Raw genomic sequence first — 22,962 nt, forward strand, 5'->3', positions numbered from 1 at the left:
AGTCAGTTGAGTGTAGTCTGAAGAGTTGACAAAACAATATAAAATGCTGAAGCAATAAGAATCAACAGAGTATTGCTGGAGTGTGGAAAGAGTAGTATGTGCCTGATCTTTAAACCAGCTGATAAATAAATTAAGTATAATCCTTGAAGTATTCACATGTGATATTACAGAACAGTCGATTAAAAATGTGCAGGCATAAGTTTGGGTAGATCCGTAGATAAAATCTTGGTGGTTCTGTGTCCGGGGGGCAGGCGAAACTCATGAATGAATGGAAATCAGCAAGAAGACTGGCAGTCTTTATTGCAAGTGTCATTAATTCCTCAGCCAGTAGGTTATTATTCTGAGAGAAATAAATGTTGGGACTTTTGTTAGCTTTTTTTCCTCACCTCCTCACTATTCTTTCTAGTGCTTCCTCCCCTGCCTTGCTCTTTCTTACAGAGGCTGGTATGGGATCGAGTGCTAGTGCCAGAAATGCTTCCCATTGCTTGCTTCTCAGGATCTAATTTTGACTTCTGACTAGCCTAGCTTTCAATATTGCACGCTGACGTGCTGCCGAAGATCTGCTGTAATTGGAAGGTGATATAAGTTGCAGTCTTTGATGTCATTTTAAAGCAAAAGTCTCTTTCTTGTCCATCTAGGGTGCAGTAGTGATCCCTGTGTGTATTACAGCAGAGTAATGCCCCTGTAATATACAGCTTATTTGATTAGTGCCTTATCCTTTCTGTACTTGACCCTGAATCAGATGTAGCTGTAAACAGAACGTGCTTTTGATATTGCCAAACTATATTCAGTAGTCATCAAATATTTCATATGTTATGGTGCAAAAAAAAATAGTCATGCAGATTTGGTTTTTAATATAAATCAATAGTAAACCAAGCCTCAGAAAGGCCCTGCTTCACCTGCCCAGTTAAGGTAGTTGCCTAAAATAGCAGACATACCATTGCTAATAAAATTTTTAAAAGTAAATAAAAAAGTAAGAAATTCAGCTGGTATTCTACCTCCTATTTTAAACTACTGTTAGAGACCAAACAGTATCTAATCTCAGGTTCCCTACTCCAGTGACAGCTAAGAGTTAACCAGCATTCAGCTGTAAAAGCTTAAAAGTTCCTATATAATTGTGGTGTGTATGTAAGTTTACAGCTAAAATTTAATGCAAACTTTTAGTTTATCTTTGTTCCTTACTTTTTGTAGTCTGAAAAATATCCTGTAATTAGATTTAGTTTTACAACACTGCTGTTAGTGCAAACTGTAGTGGTTATGTATTACAGTACATAGCCATGTATTAAAAGAACAAATACAAAACACAATGAAACCCCTGTTGTGTTGTAAACACAGTCAATTTCAGACTGTAAGAACACAAAAACCTTGAATGAATAAAAAATGTAATGGCAAAGAATATTAAGCAATATAGTGAGCTAAATAATAAGAGTAAATGTCAATTCCATACATATAATGCTTATTTAAAAATGCCTGTATGCACATTAAGTCAGATCCACATGCTCAGCTTAAAAAACCTACCAGCCAAGTACAGAAAAAGCCTTACTGGTTGTGAATACTAACGTTGTTTAAAGAAACTTGCTAAATGTTGGAAAACTGTTTCATGGCTGCCTAAGAAGCTACAGAATAACACAAAAATAACTAATTGTTCACTCTTAAATTAATCGCTATATAGCAAAGTTAAATGTGCTACTAATATAGAAAATAAATAATACTGTTTTAGAAACAGTGTAAACCTTAGTATAAAAAAACATGCTCATATTTGTGTACATTGCTTAGGTATCTAGAATATAACAAAACAATTTTCAGGTTTAAGTTTCTAATTGGTGTTTAAATTGTCAATTGCATACTGCTGTGGGTTGTTACTTTGAAATTTCTGGGTTAGCAGTTGCTACTGATTTTTCAAAATCCTTTAAAACTAGTCTTTGTGTAAGCAAAATATTGTTGGGAGCACACCAATATTATGAATTAATAATCCACTGAATTAATGAGTTTCGCCCAAGACAAAAACATCATACTGCTATGCAGTGTCTAATGAACCTGTATGCCACCATCAGCGTGCACAATTAAAAATATTCTGACTGGGGTTTTGTGTCCTCGGATTGCAAGCTTTGGGGGCCTCCTTGTTTGGATGGTATAGTATGATAAAATCCAGGCCCATATGTAGGGAACCAGAGAGCTGACGCAAATGTATTTTTGTTTCATGTGAAGTTTCTGTGAGAAATGCAGTGTTTGCTGTCTTACCAACTGCTTCGAACCAAAGGGGTCTTGGTGTTCTGCGCGATTGGATTTGTCTTCAGAATTGTGCTTTTCATTGCTTAAGGTTGAAAACAGGATTTGCAGTTTTATTCCGGTGACTACAACAAGATTGGTCCCTGTTCACCTGGACTGCAACTGTTAACTCTAAGATAACTGAACATATTGCGATATGTTATTTTTTGAAATGGATACAATTGTAGTTAACAAGAAACTTTGTTCTTCGCTGTTTTGGATTGGTTGGTTCTGCCAGTAATAAAAGTAGGTAAAAACCTACATCTGGGGAGAAGTGCATGTATGATATTGTTCTTTGTTTGAAACTCCCCTCCAGCTCCTTGCTGAGTTAGAAGATTTTTTCTTCCCATAGATCACAGGTAGGCATTTTTTAACATCCTCCAGAAGAGAAGTCTAAATCAATCCAGTTTCACCATCTTTACCAGGTGGGGCTCTAGTGCCCGGTTTAGACTGTATTTACCAGATAACGCAATGTTTTCATCAGAACTGCTGTCATCATCTGGGAGAAGCAATTCCTGAACAGCTTTGTCATCAGTGCTTTCTTTCATTGTTTTAATCCTTCAAAGGACCCTTGTGAAAGAGCTTTGACTCAGGATCCCCAGCAAACAGCGATGGCTGTTTCAGACGCTTAATTCATTAGCAGCTTAAGCAGGGTGCTGGACTCTGAGCTGGAGTCCAAGCAGGCTGCCTTTCTGCTTACTCTGCAGAGTAGCACGACCAAGGGGTTGTGTGGAGCAGCCATGACCCAGTTCTGCAAAACAGTTAGTCAGCAGCTCATCCCAGTTCAGAGGGGTGACGTTCTTAACTATTTGCAAGAGGTATGGCCTGCTTGAATGTTTTAATTGCTTTGAGCACTCTACATTCAGGCCTCAGATGTATATTGCTACTATCTGAAATTTAATTTCAAGAGACTTGGTTTTTAATAACTTCTGAATTTTTTTTTGCACTGTACATTTTTTGGCACACAGGAAGTGAGAACTGGGCTCCACGTCCATGGTGAGCTTCCTACAAGCTCATTCCTGGAGCAGTTGTCTTTAGAAAAGCCATACAAGTCATAGCAGGAAGTAAGATGCATCAATTTTAGGTCAAAATTCCATGTAGGCTTACATTTCACCAAAGATGATTATACAACTTTGCATGTTTTACACAGTGTTACATACTTCAGCTAAACAGACTAAATCAATTTCTTTTTTAATTCCTGATTTTAAAATGTTGTTTCTTACTTGTTCAGTGCCTGTGCCACAGCAAACATACATAATTGTGATGTTCTGTCATCATGGAAAACTTCCAATTTTTTCAGAACTTTGTGTCGAACTTGTTTTGAAAATTCAATTACAAGTGGCAAATGGAGCTTTAGCTAAAATTATTTTACCTTCTACTTCAGTATTCTGTATGTGTTTTTGCTTGTTCATGCCTCTAAGCTAATAAATAGTTAGGCCAAAGGCTTTGTAATTTCGTTTAGTAGCTGGGCGTAGCTCTGAACTGACTGAATTACATTCAGCAGTGAACGTGCCACGGTAGAGAGAATGCTGTGTTTGTCTGCCTGGGCTCTGGTGGGCTTCTGGTCTGTGCTTTCCCCTTTCCTCAGCCTGCACTCACTTTTGTTGAAATCCTCAAGGAGCTGTTGCCATCCAGCTCTTATGAAAGTCAGGTCCTGACCATGTAGCATGTCTCATGTAAATTATTTTGGTGGCTTTTAAACCAGACCTTTGATTTCTGTCTAGCAGTAACTTAAATCCTGCTAACACAACCAAATAATCTTGTAGGTCCTCCACCAGGCCAGAGGTTGCGAGCATAGAGCTGGCAGATCAGGATGAGCGCCAGTGCTCACAGAAAGCTGTTGTCCAGGCACGGTCCTCACAGCCCACACGTCTGACAAGTATCATCTTTGCTGAAGATATAAGTAAGTTTTAACCTTTTTAAGCACACCACTACTTGTTTATGAGCATCCTGGCATCCTCCAGAAACAAAGTAGAGATTTAAAAGCACACAAATCAAGAAGTTTCTGTTCATATGCATAGTCATTTTAGACTTTCCATGGGCATGGTTTTTATGTTCTGTTTGTTAAAGGCCTCAAATAAGCGTTAATGATATTAATGATACATCCAGGAAAATGGGTAATTCTTTAAAAAAAAAAAAAGGGGGTGGGGGAGGGGGCTGAAAATAATTTTCAGTACATACTTTTTACATGATGCAAATTCAGATGTTTTTGCATTCAGAAAGCTGGAAATTGTCTTTGTGTCTGTTATACGATATACCTGGTTAGTTTCTATAGTGACAGATAGGCAAAACCAGATGGTCAATTAAATGTCTCGCAGTCACTAAATGAAGAAGTATATGGGGTTTATTGTCTGCGGGTGAAAGTCATTAAGTTCTCTAGGACATGAGCCATGTCTGACAGTTGCACTGTAGAAACTCCCAGTATGTACTCAGAGACAACATCTGTAACTGTTATTGTAGATGGAAAACACAATTTTTTAAGATTTATTCTAAAGTTCACTGAGGGAGGGAACTGCTTTTCTTGCTTGCTTAGCCACAGTCACCATTTGACCAAGAGTTTCTTAGTCAAGGTCATGACCTAGTTTCAGTTCCTTCAGCGTTTTGTGTCCTTGGCTAAATTTGAGGTGCATTTTGTCTTGGTGCTCTTCGTGAGCATGTCCAGTGTTGCTGATTTCATGTGCTCTTTCCGATGTCTCTTTAAGCGACTGGACAAGTGCTTCGTTGTGATGCTATAGTTGATATAATTCATGGCATCCAAATTGTGTCCACAACAAGAGAACTCTATCTTGAAGATTCACCACTGGAGCTAAAAATTCAGGCTTTGGATTCTGAAGGTAAGAGATTTACTAGTAGGAGATAAAATATATATTGAAACTCTTAATTGTCTGATATTTGCACTGGTTTTATTTGCCACACAATTGAATGTTAGAAGCCAAACTGAGTAATTTAAAGGGAGTTCTCTGGATAATACATACAGTAACCTATTGTTTTTGTTTAAGTGTAAAAATCTACATACCACATGAATAGGAAAATCAAACACTGCTTGATTTCCAACAACTTTTGCTTGCCTTTTTTTCCATATTTTCCCAGGAAACTTAACTCTAGTGCTAATGGTATTTTTAAAAATCAGAATTTAAAATAAAGGTGTCAGCTTTTAGCAATTCTACCTCCAGGTCAGGAGTAAGAATGTATGGAAAAAGTCCCAACACTTGTCCTGTTGAAATGTCCCATCAGGATTTAACTAGCCTGAGCAAGGCTGCACAGGAATGTGAAGTAGTCTGTTTTGGTTTTGGGTTTTTTTTCCCTTTTTTTCTTTTGAGCTGAGATAGTCTAAGGAATTTTGCAAAATGACATTTTATCTGAGTCCAATCAAGCATCCAACAGGATGTTCAGAGATGATGTTGAAGACCAACCACCTATTGCTTGGATTAATATCCCTTAATTATTATAGAAACCCTCACCTTGGGGAGGTACCATTTAGGCTCATAAAATCAGTGCATTTGGACTGAATGCATAATTTTTTAATAGGAGCAGAAAACTTCTGCTTTTCATACTGTCAGTAGCATCAGAAAAAGAACCATGATGCTGGTAAGAATTTCATGCCTTGGTTTCAACAATCGATTTTTATGTACACATTGACGCTTACACAGACCAAGTGATTTTTAGGACAACTACTTGGCTGGAAGGAAATGACATGTAAAGCAGATATTAAAAGTTGAATTGTTTGTTTTGGGTAGTTGATGAGCCCATTCTAAATTTGTTTGTTTGTAAAGAATGAATGCCAGGTTATGTACGGCAATATGTTAATAATGAAAAGTAATTTTGTTTTCTTATACTATGCATAATACTGGATTCTTGGCTTGGTGTTTCTGGAAACTCTCAGGCATGCTCAATGGACAAATTTGTCTTGGAAGCCACCCAATTTAGAGTCTGAACAGGAGCAGTGGTTCAAAACTCATGAAGAAGGTTTAATCTGCATGACTGAAACAAGGTGTTGGTTAGAAGCCATAGGGCTAAACTTCCCCATCTAAGTTCAGGGGATCAGGATACACTCAAAAGCTTTGAAAATCAGTTCCTTTTGACCCAAATGACCTTGGGATCCATCCTTGGGTGACCTTTGAACATATTGGACTCTCAGTGGTCTTTCTTGGCACACTTTAAAAAAAAAAAAAAAAAAAAAAAAAAAGCAGTGGCAAGTTTATTGAAGGACATAATTGTTCAGGAAAAGTCAGAGAATTGAATACGGGACTTCTGAATACTTGGGTTTTTTTAAATATTCAGAAGGTGAAAAAATCAATATAAAATAATTATCCAGTTCAATGAATATTGGGAAAAATTTGGTTAGATTTGCTGAAAACTTGCACAAAGAACGGGTGTCAAGCCTGTTACTGGAGCCTGTGTGAGAGGGAGAGAGAGTAGATTATTTGTATCAGCCCTTGTATGTACGCAATGTTGCAGAGACATAGCTTTTGTCCTGGTATGTGAAGTTGTTAAGTAGGCCCTAGGGACGTACCAAGTGCGATTTGTTTTGGGCTGATGGTGATTATTGCATCTTACATTGCCAGATTATTGCATCTGGTATGGGTCAGACCATTCATCAATATTGATGATTCTACTCTTGTGAGTATCGATGTATCTTCAGGAATAGTTTCTTTCCTTATTCTCTTCCATATATTGTCCAGTTATTTTTTCATAAACTGTATTTTTTAATCAGTTACATTAATGTAAATTCCTTTTTGTACATGTTTTTAATAAGCCACTCCAAATATAACCTCGATCCCTATTTCTTTTCAAAGATTACTAATGCAACAGAGGAAGATGATCATGGAGATCTTTGGCCAAATTACGTAGAGAATGTAGAGGGGAAAAAAAGTCATACTATCTATTGTTTTCTTGTATCTGTTGACCTTTGTTCAAGTTATTTTATTATGGCTTAACTAGAAGCGAGTTAAACGAGAGAAAGACTTAAAGATGTGAGTTTGCATTTCGTTGGCTATGAGTGTGCAAGGAACACTGGCTTCCTGCCCCAGCAATGGAGCAGAGCACATCAAGACAGCTCTCCTTGTTTGCTGGGGTTTGCTCCAGCCTTGCCAGCGAGAGCCGCTTTTCTGCTGAAGCATCACAGAGGAGCAGCTCTGGGCCGGGTTACGGCTATGGAGCAGGAGCACAAGTTGCTGCCTACACTGACATCTGAGGAGCCTGGGAGGGTAATGTTACAGCTGGCCAGGACAGCTGGTCTGCAGCTCCTGTGACAGCTGTGTGATCCTGCAGGGAAGGACAAAGACATAATACAGTTCATGACAAGTGCTGTATTACCTGTCTGCCTCCCTGGGTGCTGCCTCTGATAGGCTTAACCTGGAGACAGCTGCTGCCCTCCATGCTGCAGAGATAGCTGATGCAGGGTCTCACTCATTCAAGACAGTGTTGTCTGGGGAATGCCCATGATAGATTGTCTTTGATGACCTGACTTTGCCTTCGTAGTGAGGGACCTCAACAGGAGCCAGGACAGCCAGGCCCAGTGGTGGTTCAGAGGCTGTAAGGACGGTTTCATGCTTCTGCTACCAGTTTGCTGCAGCACTGGCTGTGTCCAGGCATAGCCTCTCTGTAGTGCCATAATGTGCGTTTCTCCACTAGCCTTGTTATTTTCAATTGGAGCAAAACAAAAGAGTGTAATACAGCTTTGCAAAGCTAAAGCATGCATCATTAAAGAAAGTTAGACTTGAATGTATGTTAAATAATCCAGTCTCAATCAATTTTAACTATATTGCCTTGTTTGTTTAGAGTTTTATGTTTAAAATCCTGTTTATTTGGGATTTGGAGCTATCTGCAGTAAGTTGTACAGAAATGGGAGAAACAACCTAGGCTGTGTTTTGTGTTAACTTGTCTTAAAACATTTTTGTGGCTTAAAAATATCATAAACCTTTAAGCATAAGAATTTGATAATAAATTGTGTTGATTCTTACTTTATTAATATAGATACAAATGTCAAAGGGAGTAACACAACTGAAAATATATTTTAAAATACAGTAAATACTGGGATTTCAGCTCCATATTGTATCAGTGGACACTGTAATTCAGAGCAAGACTCATCTTGAAGATTGTAAGATCTTTCAGATTAGCAGCTCATTATGCTTAAATGTAATCGTGATAAATCTTTGTTTTCAGTCTGTTTATTCCTTTCTGTTCCTTTTTGTTCCTTTTTAACAGTTATGATTTCTCACATTCCAGTGGTTCACAGTTTCTAGAAAGAAAGTGCTCAATTTGAGTTTGAGTGAAGACTTATTCCGGTCGTGGGTAAATCATGGTTGTGCTCAAAACCAAAAACAATATATGTGGAAAGTGCAGTTCATCAGTGCTGTGAACTCAAGTTATCCAAATGGTGTCTCAGATCCACATCTTTCAAAATGAAAGATTGTTTAGCAGGTTTTTTTGATGTCCTACTAATATCCAAGGAATAGTAAGGTTTTTGTGGTCAAAGGGGAACGGAGGTGGTGAGGGCCAAGTATATCTTAGGGGCTGACAAGTGGAGGATATGTGGTGATACCTGCACCTACCTAGTGGGCTTTGTGAAAAACGTGTTGCATATGGTGTTGCAAAATGTAAACAGAGAAGCCAGTTAACAGAAACACCTTAAATTTGCTGAAGTCAGTAAAGCAAGGTAGATCGTGATTTTTTTTTTTTTTTTTTTTTTGACTAGATACCAATATTGCTTCTTTTAGGGATAAGATAGAGAGATTTCCTAGGGGAAAAAGTGATAGTTTGTGTTCCAGGAAGACTATATGCCTGCTATTTATTTTTGTTTTAATCTGATTGTTTGATTTCTAGGAAACACTTTCAGCACATTGGCAGGGTTAGTCTTTGACTGGACAATAGTAAAAGACACAGAGGCTGATGGCTTCTCAGATTCCCACAATGCATTACGGTAAGTTAATTTAATTTGTTCTCAAAAGTCTGGTGTCCATTAAGTGTGATGTGTATAAATATTTCCCCACATAGGCAGTTTACTGAACTGATGCCCAAAATAATGCTTATGGGTCAGTTGTTTAAGTTTTGGGGTTTTTTAAGTGCCTGCTCAACAGCCTGGGCACTCTCATCCCTGTTTAATTTAACAGCTGATAGTGTTAAAGATCATCCTAGGTAGCTCTAATGCAACAACTAGAAATAAATGATGCAACTGTTGATCTTCCTGAAACATCTTGTGCAAAGGAAGGATTTATCAGTAAGACTGTTATCTCAGGATTTCAGCAGAGATTTTTTATTTTTCTTAAGGAAAAGAAGTCGTCTTTCATTTCAGAAAGGAGCTCTCTGAACTTGAAGAGTTTCAGGTTTCGGTCAACACTTAGTTCTGGTGTTGAAATAGCTTTCAAAGTAGCTAACCTTTAAATTGGAACAGATCAAGTGGCTGCTTGTAAGCTAGATGCAGCTCATAAGGCCAGATAAAATAATTCCGTGAAAGGCATTCAGTGAAGGCATTGAATATATTGTCTTTCAGACAAAGCAATGAATGGAAAGCACTTGCTTGATAAATAAGTCATGGTGCTTGGTTTGTCATCTGTACTGACTCAGTAAGTTAACTGGAATTCAGAAGTGCTGTATTTTGTGGAAACTTCTATCCAAAGATCTTGAAAGTGCTTTTCAACTCACTAATGAGATAAGTGTTTTTCAGCATTTCTGTATAATAAGGAAATATTCCTCCATTTAATGGAGGTGGAGTTCTTGCCCGAAAGTCAGAAGGCTCACCTGTGGCAGGGATAGGAATAGAATCCAGACTGTGGATAGTAGATCCAGGCTGCGGTGAATTTTGACTTTGCTCAATGAGAATGATGGTAGAAAAAAATGCCTCCCTGATAAATGTGAATTTGACCAGACTGCAAACACATGAAACATGTTTTTTTTTCTCACAAAACAATATACAAACACTTCTTGAGTACAGCTTTAGTCAAAACTTGCATGACATATAGTAAGCTCGTAAGATGAAATAGATTCAAACTCATGCACCAGAGGCTTCAGTTACTTTGGAAAACAGGCGCCCGAAAAATGTAGGTAGACTGCGGCACGTAAAATAATGTAGGAAACTATGTTCCTTTAAAGAGCCTGACTTTCTTGATATGATGATTCTATGATTGGCATGTGGGGAAACCACTTCTTTTAGAGAGCATAATGGTTAACAGTTAACGTCCATCCTCAAACCTGTATTCCAAATGCATTGGAAATGGGGTAGGGGTAGCAAACAAGACTCTCTGCTGCTGGGTAAACGCAAACTCCAATTTTGCAGCCTTAGAGAAACAAATGCACAGCATTACCTGAGGAAAGCCTGTTAAGCCGATAATACACTTGAAGCTGCAGGTATGAGTGTATGGCCCCTATCTACAGTGAGAGCCAGACAGTGTGCTAATTGTTCAGTGGGACTTATGATCCGAGTCCTAGTCCGTACAGAGCTTTTTGTTTCAGTATAAGTATTTGCTAGAGATGTGATTTTAACCAAACTAATATTGATATATGCTCTACCATTAGCACAGCTATGATAACATAAAAATGTTCTAATGGTGTTACAGCTTTGCAAAATAATTAATAAACTGTCATAAATATTTTAATATTCATAACTGTTCTCAGTATCGCTTTACTGATTTTACTGTGAGAGTGCACATAAAGCCAAACAAATTGTGTGCATACAGAAGCTGGCAGCCTTTAAAACATGGTCCTCTTTCAGTTTCTGTCCTTTTGTTTACCCATTCGTGGCAAATTCCTTTCCTCTCTGTTGCCACATCTCACTGAAATTTCTAGCAGTTACTACAAGTATTCTGCTTGTAGATTTTTTTTTTTTTTTTCATAGTCATTTATTAAATGCATCCTAGCTTCTTCATATAGGTCAAAGTTATATTCTGGTTTGTCAAGCTGTTGCTTTTATAAACATAAGCTTTGGGTCTTTCACATCAGTTGTTCCACAATGATCTAGAGAGTTTTTGCAGTCTACACCTACTGTAAAAACTGGAGGGATCATTATAGACAACATGTGCAGTCGTCTGATATCTCTTGAAAGCCCACAAACAAGCTTCAAACAAAGTTTTATCAGTCACAGAAATTAGCTGCAGATATCTTGAAGAATGAGTAAAATTTGGATATCTGGTCCCAGGCAGACATCTTAAATTTGCTTAAAAATGGAAATAGCTGGTAATAGATGCTGGTGGTGTTTCTCTGTGGGTTTACAAAGACTGGTAAACAATTTTCTATTCACTTTTTGGTTCACCTTTCAGTATACTTAAGTTCTTAGAATCCACTTACATTCCACCTTCCTATATACTGGAGATGGAAAAAGTTGCCAAGCAAGGAGATACCATTTTGGTGTCTGGAATGAAAACAGGGAGTTCTAAATTAAAAGCAAGAATACAGGAAAGCGTCTATAAGGTAAGAAACTTCATTCCTTTTTTTTTTTTTTTTTTTTTTTTAATAGTCCAATGTTACAGGAGTGCTGTAAGTTTGCCCAGCTGTATTGTTCCCATTGTGGATATCAGTGCTGCATCTCTGTCTTACTGGATTGACTCTGTAGCCCATATCACAAAAGATTACAGTGCTGCTCTTGATCACCCTTGAAAGGCTTGGAGTTTGATGCAGTTACCTTGGTGCAGTTACCTAGCCCAGGATGGTGCATGTGCCAGAGATCATTTCTAAATGTAACTCTGACAAAAGGCCCTGTGGCAGAGGAATACACTTCAGATACTTCTGTACAATTTTATTATTGCTGATAGTCCTTCATATTATAGATATATATAACTAGAATCATGCTGGACAGGGCATTGGCCTTTTAACTCTTTTTAAAAATAACCAACTAGAACACTTTAGGTCTTTGTTTCAATAAATAAATAGCCAGAACAAGGATTGGTATATTGGATATACCTTTATTTCCTGTTGTGCTTGAAATGAGTGTCATATGAATACTTTGTTAGTATCTAATTCTACCTCATTAGATTCTGGTCTCCAAGGAGGGGCTTTGGGATCAGAATGTCAATGCTACAAGGGTGTTAAACTGCAGTATTGGCCGTCTTCCCAGCTGTTATGTAGATCCATGCTGTTTCTTTCGTTGTAACTTGTGGTGACTGAGTTTTTTCATTTAACTCTGGTAACAGAGTTGTTTTTTCTCTTAATAGAATTTACAAACACCTGAGAGAGTTTTTATGGGTTACTGCTTACAGGAATACTTGGCATTGTGCTAGTATCAACTTAATACTGCACCTTAAAAAAATCCTTCTATAAAATGGTGGGGTTTTTCTGAAGTTCATCTCATATCTGCAGTCTGGTTTTGCAGATTTGTGTTACTACATGTTGTACTTAATGTTTTTGCTTAAAGCAGAATTGCCTTGGACTATCTAACCCATACCTGTAGAAAGTGTTCTATGAAAATATTATCTAAATGTATGTAATACAGTAATGTGGCACAAATAATAGCGGGTGTTAAGAATTGTATTTTTGTTACAGTTCTACCTAATTGTGCTGCATATAATTACTCTACATGATATCAGTCTGACTTTTTTTTTTCTTGAATGCTTGTAGCTTGGTTGGTTTTCTGTTTTAATATTTATTTTTCTGAGTTTTGAGCTGATACTGTAAGTAAAATTGAAATAATATTGTTCCGTTCGCAATTTTTTATGGCTTTCTGGTTAGTAGTTCCTTTAAATCTTTCACTGCTACCAGACTGCGCATTTTCAGTGAACATCCCTCAAACAACTGTAATAGAATTTATACAATTATCTGTTGTATTCCTAATTTAATAGACCAATGAGTTTGATACAGTTTCCTCTGTGAAGTTGTAACGGATATGTTTTATGGAGGTAGCATGTTTTACAATAGGGAAAATAAATTTCTAGATGTCTGAAAAGTCACTGTGCATCTGATTCAATTTTTTCTGTATTCTCCAGAAAACTGAACCAAAATGATGTCCATACAGACTTGATTTTTTTTTTTCAGCCTTGCACAGTATGCACAGAGCAGATCTCTATACTATTCATTGTCCCTTGCATTTCCCTGTTCTGACAAAATTTGAGATGATAATAAAGAGCCAATTACAGCAAGTAATATTTTTCATTTATAAATTATAAGTTATTGCTGCATGGTCTGTTTCAAACAAATGAGCTGCTTTAAATGTGGTTACTTTTTTGTTTTTCCCCCTCAATCAACAGCATGTACATCCTGCAGAAGTCAGATTGCTTATTTTGGAAAACATCCTTTTAAATCCAGCATATGACATTTATCTTCTGGTAGGAACACACATTCAGTACAGAGTTCAGAAAATAAGGCAAGGGAAGATTACAGGTTTGTCCTGGGTTTTTTGGGGGGGGGGGAGTGGCCGGGGGGGTTCTGCTTTGTGTGAATTTTTAAACCGCTGAGAAATTTTTAATTGTGTTTAAACTACTTTGTTAATATTTAATACTGTTTTCCTAAACCACATGATGATAACAGCTGTTTAGTTCTTTCTTTCAAGAAAAATGTGTCTAGAAAGGATATGCTCTTTCAGATTTGTTAAGGACATAAAGGTAAGGGTAACATAGAATAGGAGCTAACACTATTGTTGTAGATGTACTCATTTATTTCACATTGACTAAGAAACTGTGTCTGACTTTCTTAATTAAACCAAATTTAGACTAGTAAATTTTCTAACAGAAAATGTTTTCTTGACAAAGGGATTTGATCCGCTTCTACAAGTGTGAGTTAGCTGGCTGTAAGTCCATTTAAAAGTGTGGAAGTTTGTAATTGCATCTGTTGCTTACACAGAGCCTGTGCTGGTAGTGACTTGACTTTTTTTTTTTTTTTCCCCCTTCTGGTGTTTTTTTTCTTTTCTTTTTTTTCTGGGTTTTTCTTTTCTTTTTTTCTGGTTTTCGAAACTAGATAAGAAATGTTTTACTAGGCTAGTAAACTAGGCTCACTACATCAGCTAGTAGTGCAGAATGGAGCAGCAGAAATTGTCAGTAACTCGTAGAAAGTAATTTGACCAATTTTGAAGCTGGAAATGAATTGGATGTTAGGTTTAAATAGTGGAATGATATTAGTTGGAAATTGTAGCTTCAAAGAAATTAAAGTTAGGTGAGAAGCTCATTTTGTGTGTGTGCGTTGATACAATCTCAGAAATGCTATTTCTATAAGACATTAAAAATACTGATTTAATGTGTACATTAGGCATCAATAAAAATTAATCAACAATAATTAGCAGCATCCAAACACTGACATACTTGCTTTTATTGTTTCATATGTTGTCTTGTTTTATGTACAGAATTAATGATGCCGTCTGATCAGTATGAACTGCAGCTACAGAACAATGTACTTGGTCCTGAGGGAGATCCGTCTTGGCCGGTTGCCAAGTTGGACCAGGCAACATCAGTTGTAACTGCACTGCAGCAGGGACAAACTAACCTCATACTTGGGCACAAGAGTATCCTTCCTAGGTGATGCTTTTCCATCCAGATCTTCGTGGCAGGAGACAAACTTTCTACCTTTTGCAGCACAAAAAGATAAAATTATCCATATTTGTACCAGTACTCTCAAAAATCAGGAGCATCTGGTGGAGCCATAGAAAGCAGAACTGCTGAGAATTCAGTCTCAACAGAGCTGCCTGATGCCTTGAAATGTTCTAAGAAATTAGGTTGGCAAAAGATCAATTAAATCATGTCTGTTCCCCTCAGTCAATGTGGAAATGCGATGGGGCTTTATTTAATTTTTATATTTAGAGCATTATATTCTCTAGTGGAATCTCTCTAAAATGCTCACTGTCTTTCAGGGTAGTGGGGATAACATTTATTTTCAGTGTACAATTAGCTTTAAATATCCAAAGAGGCACAAGGAGCCCCAGGAACAAGCTGGTCTTTACTTGACTTCTGTCAAAACTTTTCTGTTCCTTTACTGAGACTTCAGGTATTCGCATGCAAGGGGTTTCCAGACTACCAAACAGCACTATCTATGTTGTAAATCCTGGGTATTTAGGTTGGTACTGGCTGCAATTTTCCTGATTTCTTAATATAATTTCTTGCCTTGTTTTTGTGTTGGTGTTTTTCTGTGTGTATATACACGCTTCCATTTCTCATATTACTTTTCATAGAAAAGTAATTTTATTCATAAAAGTAGCTCAATGTGAAATAAGTTTAGTAGTAAATATTTATTTTCTTTCATCTCTGTATTCAGCAGCTTAAAACAATGAATGTGCATCTTCAGAGCATGGGCACCAGAAGCAAAATGCTTATATCCATTACGTAAAGAGGCTGTTGGTTTGTGCTGTTCAATATTTCCTGTTTTTTAGGATTTACAGTTCATCCAGGTGACAGATGGGTCCTAGAAACGGGCAGACTTTATGAAATTACAATTGAAGTGTATGATAAATCAAGCAATAAGGTGTATTTATCTGAAGTAAGTTGAAATGGTGATATGCTTCTGAGTGTCTGTCTCCTAAATCCTGGCTTTCTTTGAAATTAGTTGAGTAGTTTCTTATGTACATTGAGTTGGGAGATGTCAAAGCATGTTATTTCTTGCCTTTTCCTTTTTTGCCTTTGTTTTGTTGGTTTTTTTTGTTTTGTTTTGTTTTGGGTTTTTTTTTTAATTATAAAAGCACTCTGGGTGATCCACGTGAAAGTGCCCACTGGAGTCTTAAATGCTGTAGAAAAAAACTGGAGGAAGTTGTGCAATGCACTTCAAACATGTAGCATAGGCATTGCACTGGAAATTGCAAGCCAGTGTAACTGCTGGAGAGCAGTACTAATACAGTACTTCATCTCATCAATCTCCCCCAAATAATATTGTCACATATAGAAGTAATCTTTACTATTAAAGAATGAGGCATAAGGTAGGCTTATAACACTCTTGAGGAGCTACCTGTTTCCTTTCAGTTGATTATGGGAAAAGCTTAGATGATTAGCTAGCATTAAAACAATTCACTGTTTGGTAGTTAAATAAGACAAATTCTAGGTACCAAATATATATTGTTTTAAAAAAAAATAAAGAAGAAAAAATTTAAATAGTTCATTTGCAAGCAGAACAATTTTATTAAGTTACTGCTTTTCAGAATATCAAATTTATGCGAATGTTATTTTATTTGCACTTATTTGCTTATATAGATCTGAGTTTCAGCTAGATCTCAGAAGAAATGTGCTGTTGGGGCAGTATATTTGTATGTTCTTTCCCTTTCGTGTTTAAGAATGACAAAATTAAGAAATTATTGTAAAATATGAATTATTTAGTGGCATAAATAATGGTACTTTTCATGTTAAATTACATGTCGCTGATAATTTAAAAAAATAAATATTTTCTGTGGAGTTAATGCTGTGTTTAAAAGATATAATCTTGTTGAAAGACTGAAACTTTCACAGAGAAAAATTCTAACTCAGTTTCAGATAAGTTCCTTCGAACTGTTATTAAGCAATTGTTTTCTCATTGATTCATTGCTGATATGCTTATGGCTGGCTGTACAGTATTAATGTCAGTTACCTGTGGCAATATCTATTTAATGTTCTGGTTTTAGAATATCAGAATTAATACAAAGCTGTCCAAAGAATATTTTGAGGTGCTGAAGTCATCTCTGAATGGATCATATCATTATGTGAAAGCAATAAAGAAGGGTCAGACCATTATTGATGCTGCACTGACATCAGTAGTAGATCAGGTATGTTTTTATAATAACTTTTCTGCTTTACTGCTTTTACGTAGGCCTAAAAATTATTTACTTGTGCACTAGTGACTTAATAGTGACATAATAAAAGGAAACCTAAGACTTACATGGATCTAAGCTGTCTTTGTTTAAAAAGATTAAGAACCAAATTCTGAAATCCTTACTTCATGAAAACTGTCAATTAAGTCAACAGAAGACTTGCTTAAATAAAGACTTCAGGATTTTGCTACCGAGTGTGGCAAACACCTGTTAAACTAGTGGTGCACAGCACTGATTTTTTTTTTCATGGCAGATACTTATGTGGGCAGATATCGTATCCTTGTGCTGGTGCAAAGGTCCTCTCACATTCTCTGAGTGAATTTTACAATTTATTATGGTAGGATCATCAGTGTCATACCCTGGCCTTGTTCTGCATTCAGTTACATTTGGAAAGTTTTCTATCCTTTGGTAAGTGATGTTAAATGCTGGAATGATAATCTGCCAAAAGTATCAGCCTGCAAATTTCTTCAAATTAATATTCATTAACTTTCTGCTAGTTGGGCAGGCTGCTGAATGTATGGCTAACTAGGGCACGTGGTGTGAAAGTGATTTGCTTTTGCTTGAAACTTGGAAAAATTCAACACTTCAACCCATTTGCTGTGAAATCATTTAGTGATTCCTTGAGTAGGTTTTAGTAGATCCTTGTATATGATGAGCCATGCTCATTCTCTGTGTCAGAGAGGTATTCTTGAATGAAATGAGGTCTACTGAGAGCTGTTAAAGTTTTCCTTCAGAACTCCAGTAAGAAACAGTATGTTGTGCCAGAGGATTATGGTATTACAATTACAGCAAAGTTGTAAAGGCCAGTATTTTGGGATGCGTTGAGGAATGGGTCTTTTAGGCTGAGTTTCATCTTCACCTGCTGCAGAGTGGAATGAGCAAAGAGTAAATGCAGGTGTAGAGTTACTGAATTAGTTCTCCAGACAAGGTCTCAAAAACTAGGAGTAGTGAAAGGGCACCTGTATCTCCATAGTAATACTACTCATTTAATACAATAGCACACTTTGCTGCGATGAGCTGACTATTTGCTCACAAGTAACACTGTTTATAAGTGACCTTAAATAGTTGCTTTCCTTTCTCTCTGAGATGGTTTCAACAACTTGTCTATATATGGATTAAACATTAATTCTAGGAAGCGCGATGGTGCCATTTATAATACTGTGCTGTTGCTTTTTGTAGGATGGAGGTGTTCATACATTACCAGTTCCAGTGCGAAACCAGCAAGATGTTGAAATATATGTTCCCATAGTTCTTTCACCCAGCATTTTGACGTTTCCTTGGCAGCCAAAAGCAGGAGTCTACCAGTACACCATACAGGTAGGCCAAAGAAGTATCTAAATGCAGGAAGTATTGCTCAAACAGGTGCAGTGAGGCCTGTAATCACTTATATAGAATTGACTTTGGATACTTCAGGCACAGTGATATCCAAAACTTTATTTAGAGGAATTTTGTTGAGTGTTAGTTGCACGAATTAATGTGTAGTTTAAAAAAAGCACACAAGAAACCAGCAAACATAAAAACCCCACCAACTTTTACCTCTTGTCTTTCATTCACTTCCTCTCTCCCTCAAGGATGCACCACACACATACGCACACAATGGTTTGGAATTACAGAAAACATCCTAGGTACAAAACTTAATAGTAATAATTAGAGGCTACCATTTACTGTAAAGGGATGGAAGTATGGGAGTATGAATCGGAGTATGAAGTGACTGCAAAAAGGGCATGACAAGATTAATGAGCAGTGCCCTATCAACCTTTGACATGAGCATGCTTGTAATAAAAAGTTATAGGGAGGCAAAGGCCACAGTTTCATTTACAGTATGCCCTTCTAAAGGGACTTTTTCCTTACGCTTCTTATGTGTGTCTTAGCATCCATGATGCCAATCCTTCCATACACTTCATGAAGCAAATGGCTTGTCTTCCAGTATCCAGAGTATAGTCCAACTGGAGGAAAGAATATTGTGCTTCCCCAGCCTGGACTGTTATCCCAGTACAATCATACCCAGATCCTGCCCTCAAGTGTTTCTTGCACAGTTCCTACCTCTCCCTTTTAGCATGGAGTAGTGCTGAGTTTTGGGTCTGTCTTCAAGTAAACAGTATACAAAAAGAGGCAGTGGGACACGTGGTGTCTGAAGTAAACAAATCAATCTCATAGAGATAAAATTGCATTCTCTAGTGTAAATCTGAAGTTAACACCATTGAGTCTAGCGCTGTCATCTGTACTTTTAATTTCTGTGGGATTAGATTGGTTTAGTTCATGCTATACCCAACCACACCAGCAGAGTGTGCTAAAAATTCTTAGTACAGATAAGCATTTTCAGTACTTCATCATAACTTCTGCTAGAGTTTTCCCAGTAAGGGAAAGTAAATGTGTTTTTCTGTTTCCCAACTCTTTTACAGTTCTATTCTTGTCTCACCTTATCTTGCATATATCATCAAATATCTCACTAGAGAACATTCCTTCGTGTTACTCCAATAATTACATCAGTATTCTTACTTTACTGTGATTTTTTTTCATTAAAAACAGAAAAACTTTTTTTCTCCCAACATTTAAATTAGTTTACATTTACTGAAACTGTGAACATTTTCCCAATCAGCCCATTCAAAAATACTGGTGGTTGTTTACAATAGCACACAGCTTGACTGTTGTTCCTGCCTGTAGATTAGTGTTTGCCTCCTACTTGATAGTTTTTAAGTCAGGCTATTTTAAATTGGTGAATAGACTTTTTCTGAAAATAATTTAAAAGGGATTTTTGGATCTAGCCGAATTCTGTTTATAGCTAAAGTAACTCCTTCCAGATGGTATCAGAATGACTTTTAGGCTTTACTTTGTCAGCTGTCTGTTTTTTTTTTTGTTGTTGTTGTTGGTTCCTTTGTTCATATTTGTGCTAATAAGATGCTTCTGTTGCAAGTAAAAAAGGGAAAAAAAAAGGGGGGGGGGGGGGGGAGGGGGAAAGGACATTTCCTTCCTTCCATGCATTAGAGAAGTGAAGTGCCATCTTTGTGAAGTTAAGTACGTGGAGGTTATTTTTTTCTAGTGAGGGCATCACCGTCACTGGTAACAGTTTGTGGAGTGGATAGTGGATAGCCTATCCACAGGCTGTGGATAATGATTAGACTGAAATAGAAGCTGGTTTACCCTTTCTCTCCTCAGAGCAAACTGACTGCTAGAGAGAAAAATGTAGTAATGCATCTGGTTTTTATGGCAACGAGATGTGACTCCATAGAATTATTAAGAATTGGGTATTTCTATTTTATGTGTTCTGCTCATTTCCCTGTTTTAATTGAAAATATCTTTATAAAACATTCTGAACTTTTACATTCTTCAGATGTTTCTTGCCACATCCCATGTATCTCCTGTCACACGCTGTTACCTATTTATCCATTTGTCTTTGTCTGGTGCTCTTTCTGTAATCGGGTTGTGCACATGCTCATGGGAAGGAAAAAGGGGAAATCACTGTCCTTTTGATTTCCCTCCACTCCCCACCCCCCCCCACCCCAACAGTTATTAGCTAAGCTCCTGCATAATCTAGATTTGTTTATTTTCCACACTGTCTTTCTAGACAAGATTTATCATCTTGTTCATTTTTACTTTAATTATGAAACAAGTTAGAGCAAATGCTGAGGAAGTTAGAGAAATTAAAACAGTACATGTAAAAAAAAACAATTACTCCCATGTTCACCCTTGCTTTACTCTGATGGAACTCTGAAATTTATTTTGGAGTGTGAAAGTTTTGGGTTTTTTAACTTGCTTTAAAAATGCATTATTCTCAGTGTACCTTTCTGCACAGTATTTGTCTCAACAGACACTTTCTGTAGCTCACAATAATAATGTTTAAAACCTATACATTTTACAGCATTGTAATGATAATGTTTCTTTGGTAACTAGTATTATGCATCTAGGAAGACAATACTCTGTGTGTGTTGGCAAAATGTTTTTTGGCCCTTCACTTTATAAAATATGAACCTGCAGCAGATATTACTCTGTCCTGGCTGCCAAGTGCTCATACAGTGGATATAATTATTTGTCTCCATTGATGTGGACCATAATATCAAGTAACTAGTTCTTCCTCTTCTGCAGAATAATTCCAATCATTTAAGCTCTTCTAATCTTGAAACAACCCTTCCAGAACTGGGAGCTCTAGGAAAGGAGTGGGTTTTTCTTTTTTGTTGGTTTGGGGGGTTTTGTGGGAATCTGCATGCTAAACCTGAGTTTGTAAGTTTGGCAGTTACTGACTCCTTCATTGAAAAGCCATTGTGGGAGTGTACATTTTGCAGACCCTTGCAGTGCTTGTGGTAAGAGTGGGCAGTTTCCATATGTGCCTATTGCTCATTCCATGGCTGATCAGTTGCTGGAGCAGCATGTTTGTTGAATGGCTGCAGGTAGACATGCTATTTTTCAGCATAAAAATAAGGAATTGATGCCAAGAACAGAGTGACCTTTTTTTTTTTCTTTTTTTCCCCTCTTGCCTCATTTCCTCCCTGCCTCCCACCTTCTTTTCTGTTCCCTTTAGATTCCTTAACAATTCCCATTGAAAGAAGCTAGTAGGTACAGAGTGTCAGGTTAGCAGCTCTGAGACCCCAAATCAGCACTTCGGCTGTCAGCAACAGAGAAACAGTGGGAGTTTTCAGAAGTACAATAATCCCATGTGCCAGGCCTCCAGTGTGCCGATTTGTGAAATGCTCTGCTAACTCTAAGCACTGACTCTAGCACTGGGAGTTATGAGCATCAGACGTCTGCAGCTGCGAGAGAGATATTTGAGTTAGCAGCACTGGTGAGCACATAGGATAAGTGCATGACGAAAGCTGAAATTAAAATGAATTGAAGGGTAGTAATCTTCTCATCTCTTACTTCACTTTGCTTATTTGAAAGTTCTCAGGTGTTATATTATCTGTATTTCCTCAATAACAACATTGTCGTTGCTCAGTGTGTCCCTGGTTTTCATGCAACATATTCAAAGGCTTGACAGCTAAGAAACATGAGAACTGTATACTTCATAAAATATTTGAAAGATTTTCTCTCTGTATTCTAGGCTCATGGTGGAAGTGGAAATTTCAGCTGGTCCTATTCTAACCAGGCAGTTGCTACAGTGACGGTCAAAGGAGTAATGACAACTGGAAGTGATATTGGCATCAGCGTTATTCAGGCAATTGATGTTCAGAATCCGTTACATTACGGAGAAATGAAGGTAAAACTCTTATTTTCCCTGGTTGCTCTTGAATATGGATTTGGAAACAGTGTAGAAGCTGAGAATGCCATAGACATTCCCCTTTCCAAAATGTTCCCAAGAGGTTTCCCTGCCTGCCCTGTGGCAGGTTAAGTGACCAGTTTCAGAGTTTGTGTTTCTGGGAATTCAAGCTCTCTCCACTGCATTATCTTAACTCCCACTTTTGCCCCTTCCTTATTTCCTTGGCAAGTCTTTTTCCGTGTTGAAAGTTTTGAGTGCAAGAAGGAAACAGTGATTTACTACTGGCTTAGCCATCTAAGCAGACAAGCCAAACTAAAAATGCATTCTGCAGGATAAGACGTGGGTGTTTTCCTTGAATATAAAAGGATGACAGATATCATCAAGGTGCCCAAGGAAATTGCTGCCTGGATCAGTGGCTGAAATGAATAGTGCCACATAATGAATCTAGATACCAAAGCTGGCCAAGAAAAAAATAATCTTTTAGGAAAAGTAGGAGGAAAAAGGAATGAAAAATACACCTCCCAAGAGGGATTTTGCATTCTCTGTGCAAATCGTACCCTATTCTTAGTATTTGGTCAGGGTGATCAGTGTGTGGTATGGAGTGAAGAAAATACAGGAACAACATATGTAATGGCCCCACAGGAAAGAGTGTGCAAAGATGGGTGAAGAAGCTGCTCTGGTTAACACTGTAAATCTACAATCTTAAATATTTTTCTCTAGAATGTTATTGATTTGGAAATATCTCCTTGTGTCCTTTGGACACAAATAATTTTCCTTAATGAAACTGTGGCAGTGCTTGCTCTCTCTGTCAAGCTGTTAG

General features: G+C 37.3%; 1 protein-coding gene across 5 annotated transcripts in view; it reads left to right on the forward strand.

The window, feature by feature from the left end:
• The window catches only part of NUP210 (nucleoporin 210), a 69,041-nt gene that overhangs the window by 5,733 nt on the left and 40,346 nt on the right, over window positions 1–22,962 (forward strand). For 4 of the 5 annotated variants that reach the window (XM_030043399.2, XM_041118642.1, XM_030043400.2 and 1 more), the window contains exons 2-12: window positions 4,035–4,171; window positions 4,971–5,102; window positions 9,094–9,190; window positions 11,523–11,673; window positions 13,443–13,575; window positions 14,531–14,689; window positions 15,169–15,237; window positions 15,551–15,657; window positions 16,766–16,906; window positions 18,131–18,268; window positions 21,987–22,142. In XM_030043399.2, the coding sequence (XP_029899259.1) occupies window positions 4,035–4,171; window positions 4,971–5,102; window positions 9,094–9,190; window positions 11,523–11,673; window positions 13,443–13,575; window positions 14,531–14,689; window positions 15,169–15,237; window positions 15,551–15,657; window positions 16,766–16,906; window positions 18,131–18,268; window positions 21,987–22,142 (1,420 nt within the window). Of the gene's footprint in view, window positions 1–4,034; window positions 4,172–4,970; window positions 5,103–9,093; window positions 9,191–11,522; window positions 11,674–13,442; window positions 13,576–14,530; window positions 14,690–15,168; window positions 15,238–15,550; window positions 15,658–16,765; window positions 16,907–18,130; window positions 18,269–21,986; window positions 22,143–22,962 lie in introns of those variants that run through there. The other variant, XM_030043401.2, reaches the window with a different exon arrangement.

Source organism: Aquila chrysaetos, chromosome 20, assembly GCF_900496995.4.
Source record: "Aquila chrysaetos chrysaetos chromosome 20, bAquChr1.4, whole genome shotgun sequence".
NCBI lineage: Eukaryota > Metazoa > Chordata > Aves > Accipitriformes > Accipitridae > Aquila > Aquila chrysaetos.